Raw genomic sequence first — 10,150 nt, 5'->3', positions numbered from 1 at the left:
CACACACACACACACACACACACACACACACACCCCCCTAGCCGTGTAGCCTTGGGCAAGTTACTTAACCCCAATTGCCCTCCAAAAAAAGGCAAAAAATAAAAATATAATTTTAAAAAGAGATCCATAAGGCTTTACCAGACTGCCACAGGTGTCTATGACACAGAAAATGGTTAAAAAAAAAAACCCTAATCTAGATTAACTCTCTCATTTCAGAGATGAGGAAATGGAGGCCCAGAAATACCAAGTGGTTTATTTAGGTTCCTAATGACCAGCTCATCTTCAAGGATCAACCAACTCCAAAATCAGCAATTATAACTGTAGTAAGAACACAGCGGGGATTCAAATATTTGCTGATTTAGGAGAATTAGTGTAGGTCTTAGGAGAAAAAGTACCTGTAAAAATAAAATAAGCAAATAGGGTTATCATGTACATCATTTTTAATGTAACTTCTGCATAAAAATGATGTAAGGGTAAGATTTGTTAAAGTTTTTAGAGGAAAGGCTTTTACAAATCAATAAATCAAAAAAACTTTGCCCATCATGTAATCTAACCTTTAAAAGAAACCTTTTCTTTCTATAGCAACAATCTTTACTCAAATCAAAGTAATATTCCCTAAGGCACAAGTCTAATTACCTCATTTCTCTGCTCAAAAAGCTCCAGGAGCTCCTTATTGCTTCTACAATAAAATATAAACTTAGGCATCTAAAGCTCCTCCCAATCTGGCTCCAGTTTGCCAGTTTAGGCTTCTTACAAACTACTTCCCTTCATAAACTGTTCTAGGCAAACTTTTCTTCTTGCTATTCCTCCTTCATAACATTCCATCTTTTTCCTTTGTGTGGGCTCAGTTGCTGACATGTGTTTGATTCCACCACCTCTCATGGACTACATTCTCTCCCTCTCCCTTCCTCTCTCTCCTTCCTCCCCCCCTTATTCTGATGATGATGATAATAATGATGAAAATAATAAACAGTTAACACGTATATATACAACTTTGCAAAGATAAATAATAAATGTTTGCTGATTTGCATTGACTCATTCTTAAGGACACTTTATGGATTGGAGCATTACTGCATGATGACACTCTCTTACACACACACACACACACACACACACACACACACACACCAACACCTCTCTCTCAGCATCTACTTTCAAAAATATACCCAAAGTCTCCTCTATCATTAAAAAACCTTGTCTCATATATCTTCCTCCCTTTCTCAGTCAATGTAATGATAACAGAAATTTGAAGATCTTCCCTGCCCTTTAATAAATCTAAGGGAATTTGAAGACCATCTCTGCTTTGAAAATATACTCTGCCCCCTAATAGGCTGAATGTAATCACATGGAGTCTGTGGTGGGAGGAGCTGCTGAAGGGTGGAACAGAGCCCACAGGAAGCTGGGAGTCAGAGATAGCTAGACTGGGAGGACAGCATGTGTCCCAGGGAGTCAGTCAGGCTTATGAGCAAAAATATTGGTTTATGGGAAGGCTAAAGGATGCTATTGTGGCTTATTAACTTCCTTGCTACTATGATGGAATTGGCTTACTGGTTTTGGGATTTGGTTTTCTGGTGTCTGAATAAATGTTTTGCTTCTGTCTTCTATATGGAGACTGTTATATTTTGCAATTGCGCACCATGCAGGTATATTTATGGTGATTATGGGCACTGTGAATATTGCATTAGCACTATAACCCAACTCCCTGAAAAAGTTGCTAAACTCATTACTTCCACTTCCTCTTTTCAACCCTTTGAAATATGGTTTCCCACCTCATCATTCAACTGAAATTGCTCTGAAGTTACCAACGATCTCTTAATTACCAAATCTGATGTATTTAACACTTCTGACTACCCTTTCTTCCTTGACACTTTTTTCCTCTCTGGGCTTTTGTGACATTATTGTCTTCTGGTGGCAAGTCACCATGCTGAAGAGAGACTGGAGGCAAAGCGTTTCAGACAAGTTAAAACACTAACACCACCATGACCACCACCTTCCCTCAGACCCTGATGGTGACAGCCCAGGACTCTGAACCCAAGAATCTTGGGAAGAGCACTGCTTTCTACCTAGTACCCACAACCATCATCATCCTTGAAACAGTCACTGTGGAGATACAACCTACAAAGTGATCCTGCAGAGACTATAGCAAATGGTTTAACATCAGAGACTGATAAGATTTTTATCGGTGGAAAAGGAATATAAAAAAAGTCACTTTGCCACTGTACCTGAAGGACCAAGGACTTTTCCATCTGACTTGCAGCTGAAACTTTCCATGTGTGCTTCCAAATTATTTTGGAAGACTTAAAGTTTTCTGATAAGCTAAAGAACAATGTTCAATTCACACTATCATTAAGTTCACTAATTAGAGAATAGTATTTGCATCACAACAAAATAGTAAACAATAAAAATAAATGTCAAGAGAAGGGGGGAAGGGATACTTGAATACAGATGACAATCTGTCCACAAAAGCAAGTTCGTTTTATTAGTCTGAATGATACACAAGTGTTTGAAGATGTGCACATACTCTCACACACTCTCTCTCTCTCATAAAATGAATTTTCCCCCTTTTTTGTGTAATATCCGTAGGGAACCCCTCAATTCCTTTGTCAATTCTAAGTATTAAAAGGAATGTTGATAAATACTTAAACCAGCAATTTTAGTCTGAAATACATCCTTCTCTAAAACTACAGAATAAAAGCAAAAAGATAAATTTTGTCATTTAAAATATAAAAGGCAAACTGTCTAAAGGAAACTTAATAAGATGTATTCATAGAAAATGACTTAATATCAAAATTAATATTTAATTAAAATTATAATATATGCTTTTTGTGCAACTTCTAATTTTCTTTAAACAAAATCTCACTTATCCAAAGTTCTTTGATGTTATAATCAAAATCTAAATTAAAAAAAAAAACTGAATCACTAGCTTAGGTCTCTATATAAAATGTTTACTTTTATATTTACCTTCAGATCCCAGAATGAAGTGATGGATATCAGGGCCTGTTGACATGCGAGGTACTTGACAGCTTTTTTCTATTACACCTTTTGGTGTTACCATTTTTATATGAACCACCTGTTTTAGTACATTACAAAACATCAATTTTTATACATTTATTTTAAAATTCTATATAAATTCACATAGCAATAAAATCTTCATGGTTTCTACAACATATTATAAATATGAGCTATAAATATGTGCTTTTGAAATGTTTAAAGGAGAATCACCCATCTCACTGCCAGACCTTATTCTAACCATCAGCCTTGACTGCTAGCAGAGTCAAGAATGAAAAGGGGTAAATCGGCTACTGGGGCCAGGTAAAAATGCTTAGTGATGAAAGCAATAAACTCTGCAATGTATACTGTTTCAAAACTGAGAGAAAGAGAAGAACCAATCTAAAATAGGCAGCATGAATAAATTCTCAGCTTAGCAAGAGCTAGAAATAAATACATAGGAAGCATTAATCCTTGGAATGGCTTTCTTGATAGATATAATAAACAGTTGAAAGAGGTCTACAAATTTAATCACTGCATATAGCTTTATGCACTTTACCCACAAAGGTACCTCAGGACTCACAAATACTTTCTAAGTTGTTTAAAAATATTTTTACATCTGCTACTTTAGTTCCTTTTATGCAAGTTTGAAACACAGACTTAGGTATGGTGTCTTATAGAATCATCTTTTTGTTCTCTTCAAATAAAATGCTTCATAAGTGACTAGCAAGTATAACAAGGACACTTTTACAACAATACTTGGGACAGGGACAGGAACCGAGCCAGTGATTTTACTGGTATAATGAATTCTCAGATGAGGAAACGCCCTCTAGTAGTACAAGTCAGCAAATTCTCTATAACACATAGTCTTCAAGAGCTGCCTAGAGTTAAGGAACTTGACGAGAGCAACAGAGCTGGAGAGGCAGAACTTGAACCCAAGTTTTCGTCATTCTAATGCCAACTATACAGTGCTACTCAACAATATCTGGGTGACCACAATTATGACTGTGTCCTTTAACTTTTTAGTGGTGATTTGAAGGGTTGTAATAATAAACGTAAGGATTTAAAGTGGAACTTAAATATATCAGGGCACATATTTATTGGCAATAACTTACCTTTTCTCAATCAAGAAAAACTCAAGGAAGGCAGACTACATGGAATAAAATCCAACAGGCTAATTGAAACTATTTGCTATTCATAGGAAATAAATTAAGTGCAAACTTTGGAACTTAAGGGTTTCAAAATTAGAAGGAGGCAAAGTTACCAAAAGACAACACCTCCATAATCTTAGAAGTTAAAAGCTCTATTAAAATGCTTTCAAAAGTTAACAAAGTCAATAAAGTAAAAATATGGAACCAACCAAGTTATGTTGATAGTATCAAAATGATTAGTTGAATTCAATCTGAGATTATTTTTGCATAGAAAGATTTCATTTCATAAAAATAAGAAAACAATTCTTTCTTATTTCAGAAGAGTGGGAATGCTTAAAAAAAAACTTTAAATAACTGAAAGAAAATATTTTTAGACTGAGTTTTCAAATAATCAAATATTTCCAAAATAAAATACTCTTAAGGAAATTTCTTTTTAGTAATGCAAATGAACCCCATATAATAATCTCTGAAAGAAAGGCAATCTAACCCAAAGTTAAAGCTGATTTCAAAGTCAAAATGCTGCTTCCATTTACAAATATATAATTTTGCTATATCAAAAAGCCTATATTGTTTCCTTTTCACTACTGAAACAACTTAAAGGTATTGTTTTTAAAAATTCTTTCTCACATATTAATGAAATCTGTGTAATAAAAACTAAAAATTTACCAAGTCTTCAATATTGCCATAGATGTTTTTTTTCATGCCTGATGCTCGAGTTGATACCCATCCTCCCACAGTGCTGAATTCCTGGGAATCTGGTTCATGACCCGTACAATAACCACTTTCTTTAAGCTGAAGAATACAAAAAGTAAGGCTACATTGGTGAAAACGGGCTAGTTTCACAAAACACAACACATCAAGGTCGCTCAATTAAAAAATTGAATTTCATGATTTCTTTGGTATTTTGATTTTTTAACATCTAAGCAGAAAGACAAAAGAACACAGTATTTTACCACAGTAGCATATTAAACGTCTTTTTAATAGCGAAATACCAGTACACATCTGAAGAAAAATACAATGCTGAAAAATTCTCAGTTTCTGTTCTGTCAACTAAAAATCTTCCTTCCTTTCTCCTTACTCTTTCTTCCCTTTCATCTTAAATCCAAGACTCCTTTTGTTTGTAAAGGTACAATTTAAACACATATGGAAAGAAGATTATGTTTAAATAACTGCCAACTTCACCTAAACACTTTCAATAAATAAAGCACTTAATCTCTCATTCTCTCTACCTTAATGTGATATGCAGCAAGTCTGCAGAAAATTTGAGCAAATTGCCTGTACTTAATTCTCTCAAGGAGTGATGTGTTTTAATGTACAGCCATCTGGCCAGGTTTCCTGTATGCAATATCATCATCTACTTGTGATGCAGATCATGCATTCCTGTACATTAAATAGTCACTTGTTTCTCATTTTTCTATATTAGCTTGGCTTTGCCATCTGCACTGCACCTGAGGTTGAATGGATGCCCTTAAACTGCAACAAAACCAAAGCAGTCCCACTGAAATAATTTTAGAGTCTCAGTAGTCCCATGTCAAATGGTACAGACACCACCATCTGCAGTATCCACTACCTACTACACTCAAGACCATCAATCTGTGTTGATCAATTTGATAATAGTCCAGTTAAGTAAGTGTTCCTATTTTTCAAATAAGTCCTGCAGAGATGTAGAATGTGTCAGCTATATCTGAAGACATGAATTTAAGCATATAATAGACAGCATAATCTAAAACTAAAGAATCAATTAGGTTAAATATAATTTATTAGATTTTGCAAGACGGCAATGGAAACAATTTATCTTTTCCAATTTGTTGGTAGGAAAAAATGTCTGGAAAAGATATCACCTGCTACATACAATTCTTTGTTAACTAGGTAATTCTTAGAATTTATACAGGACTTACCACCATCCACATGTATAAGTGACTTAAATAGATGCCTGATCTAATAAACAACAGAGGCAATCTATAAACATAATTTTAATTTTTTTCTCATACAACTCTGTACTGGTTTTCTATGTAATACAATTTTCTATTTACATAAAACTAATATCACAATATATTATGATCCTCATTAAGCCTATGCCAGAAGCAGAAGGCAGGGTGGTACACTATAAATGCTATATACTCAGAGCTCAAAATCAATTCCTGGAAGGCAGAGGACAGGGATGAACATAATTTTATGACCTGGAATATCAGAGGTACCCACTTGGAAAAGGAGGGAAAAAGTGAAGGGAGGGAAGGAGGGATATTAGGATAAAGAGAGGAAGTGTGGTAGGGAGAGGAGAAGAAGGAGAAGGGAGGGAAGTTCAAAATGGTGGAGCAGGAAGCAACACAGAATCCTCCAAACAGATCTAGAAAAATGTACCAAACTGAAACCTAATGGGGAAATTAAGAAAAAGTCAAAGTGAGTCCTTTGCCTGGACCAGATCAGAAGAAAGACAGAGAGGTCTGCTGATACTGCGAATTGGGTCACTGAAGCACCAAGAAGAAGCTGTGCACCAGGGCAGTTAGTGGTCCCATACCCACACTGGGGCATTGCAATAGGAACAGATGCCAACTGGTGCATCTTTGTTACATACTACCTACTTCTGGGTCACAGATCCAGGGCAGATTAAGAAGGAGATCATAGGTATCAATCCCAGAGAGGAAAGCCCTGAGTGGTATAACAACAAAGCAATAAATTCAGAAGTCAGCAGCAGCAGCAATTTGGCTCAGACCCCAAGGGCAGAGCAGGATCTCAGTTTCAGCATCCAGTCCACATTGCAGAAGAAAAACCAGAGTGGGAATCCCAGACCAAAAGGGAGCCCACAGAACTTTCTGGTTGACTGAGAGGGCTCGAGTCCAGCAGCATCTACTTGTTGCTGACCAAAACCAAGGTTAAGAACTCACAGAGGGGCAGCTAGGTGGTGCAGTGAATAGAGCAATGGCCCTGGAGTCAGGAGAACCTGAGTTCAAATCCGGTCTCAGAAACTTGACACTTACTAGCTGTGTGATCTTGGACAAGTAACTTAACACCAATTGTCTTGCCTCTCCCCCTCCAAAAAAAAAAAAAAGAACTCTCAGAGCTCAGACCATGTGAGGTAACAATCAAACTTTTCTTTGGACTGGAGCACTCTGGGAGCACTGAGTACTTACAGATCCCCTGCTCTCTAAGGTCCCAGAATAACACACCACTAAACACCCCAAGAAAATAGCAACAGGACCAGCTCAGATCTTCCCTCCAAAAGGGTGGCAGAGTCCAGCCCTAACATGAAGTCCTAAATCAGGAAATAGGCTGAAAACAAAGGAACAAAGAAAAAAGAACCCCAATATATGGTGACAGGGAAGCTCAAAATACAAATGCCAAAGAAGAGAATGATTCCAAAATATCTATAAACAAAGACTCAAAGAAAATCACAACTTGGGCACAGATTCAACTAGAATTTCTGAAAGGGATGAAGCAATAGTTTAAAAATATATTTATAAATGAAATGAGAATGTTTAAGGAAAAATTGGGGAAAAAAATGAGAGCTACAGAAGAAAGAATTGGAAAGGGAATCAACAACTTGGCACAAGAGGTACAAAATCTTGTTCCAGCAAAATATTTCCTGCAAATTAGAATGGACTAAGTAGAAGCCAATGATTCAGTGAGACAATAATAAACATGAAAACAAAGTCAAATGGCTAAAAGAAAAAACAGAAGGAAAATATAAGGTATCTCAAAACAATAAAAACAAATGATCTAGGAAATAGATCAAGGAAGAAAATGTAAGAATTGTTAAACTATACGAATGTCACAAACAACAAAAAGCAGATGAAGCACCTTTTTACATGATGCTTTTCCAGGTCCCCTAAGTGTTTGTGTACTCTCTCTTAAACATGTACTTAATTACTTTGTATTTATTTATGTTCATTTTATTAGTATTTCTTGGGGGACACCTAGGTGGTACAGAAGATAAGAGTACTGGGCCTAGAGTCAAGAGGACCTGAGTTCAAATCCAGCCTCAAACACTTCTAGCTGTGTGACCCTGGCCAAGTCACTTAACCTATTGTTTACCTCAGTTTCCTCATCTGTAAAATGAGTTGGAGAAAGAAATGGCAAACCAATCCAGTATCTTTGCCAACAAAATTCCAAATCAGGTCAAGAGTTGGATATGACTGACTCAGCAACATTTATTCTATATATACTTCTATATGTACTTGTCTCCCCCAAAAGAATGTAAGTTCCTTCAGAGTAGCGATTGTGTCATTCTATATATATATGTGTGTCCTGGTTCTTAGCACAATGCCTAGAACACAGTAGGTACTTAATAAATACTAAATGATTGATTTTTTTAAGCAAAGCAAATTCTCTTTGCTAAAAAAGAATAAGTTATCACCAGGTAACTTGGTATATATACTAGAATAAAGAAAAGATCAAATTACTTTGCACTTAGATTCTCTTTTGATATCTTAATTTTTTTCCCCCTATAAAATGATGGCAGGGAGCAGGAGATGGCAAACCTGTGGCTTCCAGGTTGATGAAGAACTTGTGGAGAACTTCTGGTTTGGAAGCACTTACACTGATGCAGGTTTGTACACATTGACAATTTATTGTTTTAAAGAGTGTGTGTTCAGTAAAGCTAGAGAGAAAGGTTGGGACTAGTTTGTAAAAGGCTTTAAAAGAGAAAAAGATGATTTTATTCTTCTTAGAGGCAACAGGTGGGAAGCCAAGTGAGTTGAACAGGGAATGACATGATCTGATGTGTGCTTAAGAAAAACGATTTGGCAGCAATGCTGAGGACAGACTGCAATGGTGAAAAATGTGTGGCAAGGAAACTAAGCAGGAGAAACAGTTGCAATAATCCAGTCACAGGATAATAGTCCCTAATAAAAATATGGATGACATATTAATATACACATATTAGATCTACAACACTGAAGGGGAATATCATGTTGAATAGGTAGGTTCCTGAACAAAGGAAAATTATATGACCTTAACAATGAAATTTTTCCTGGGAAAAAACACTGAGACATACTGACTACATTAATTGGGCTAGGTGGATACAGCGGGTAAGACAGCTGGACTTATTAGAATCAGGAAGACCTGAGTTCAAATTTCAGGTACTTACTAGCTTTGTCACCCTAGGCAAGCCGCTTAACCTCTCTAGTTTCAGTCTGTTCATCTGTAAAATGGAGATAAAAATAGCACCTACTCTAAAACGGTTGTTGGGATAATTAAATGAGATTTTATATATATATATACATATATATACACACATATACATATATATGAGAGATATATTTCATATATACATATATCTCTCATATATATATCTCATATATAGCTTTGTAAACCTCAAAGCACTATAAAATGCTAGACATTATTACTATTAACCCATTTTGATGAAATTACTAAAGATTTAGCAAAATCTTTAGATAAAGCAAACTTTCAAACTCATCTCTACTTTTAATTTATTACATTAAGTACTATATTCACATTTTTTACATATATCAAAAACAAAGGCATTTCATACATGAAAATCTATAGGACAAATTGAAATTTGTGCTGCTTAGCTATTGTCCCTTCTGCCATTTAAAATCATCTAGAAGAAATAACTTTCCTGAAAATTTAGGTTAAGCTCCTAAGAGTTAAAGGGTGAGCCTTGAAGATGAAAGTGAAAAAAAATGAAGTCTAATGAAGAACATCAACCAAAATCAAAAGCTTCTGGAGAAGAGATATTATGACCTGCTTAAAGGAAAAAGAAAGTCTACACTGGCATTTAAGAAAATAAACTACCGTGTTTCCCCGATAATAAGACACTGTCTTATTAATTTTTTGGACAGAAAAAACACCAGAGGGCTTATTTTCAGGGGAGGGCTTATTTTAATGAACATTGACAGCAATTTTAATAAACAGGTAAATGTGAACAAAAAAATGTACCTTTATTCAATAAGCAAATCACTGGGGAAGAACAGGATGACGCACTCACTGCTGCAGCTCTGATTGGATGCAGCTCGGAGCGCAGCGTGCGTTTCACCGGGGGGGGGGGGGGG

The 10,150-nt window shown here is 35.8% G+C and overlaps 1 protein-coding gene across 1 annotated transcript in view; it reads right to left on the bottom strand.

The window, feature by feature from the left end:
• The window catches only part of AGPS (alkylglycerone phosphate synthase), a 152,792-nt gene that overhangs the window by 81,903 nt on the left and 60,739 nt on the right, over positions 1 to 10,150 (bottom strand). Inside the window, exons 9-10 of the mRNA XM_069068480.1 lie at positions 4,806 to 4,931; positions 2,962 to 3,070 (exon numbers count right to left, since the gene is read on the bottom strand). Of these exons, the coding sequence (XP_068924581.1) occupies positions 2,962 to 3,070; positions 4,806 to 4,931 (235 nt within the window). The remainder of the gene's footprint in view (positions 1 to 2,961; positions 3,071 to 4,805; positions 4,932 to 10,150) is intronic.

This window comes from Petaurus breviceps, unplaced genomic scaffold (genome assembly GCF_028583685.1).
Source record: "Petaurus breviceps papuanus isolate PSGF00001 unplaced genomic scaffold, PetGlider_PUasm1.0 90763, whole genome shotgun sequence".
Lineage (NCBI taxonomy): Eukaryota > Metazoa > Chordata > Mammalia > Diprotodontia > Petauridae > Petaurus > Petaurus breviceps.
Note: the sequence above shows the minus strand (reverse complement) of the source record. Positions and strands in the feature narration are given on the sequence as shown.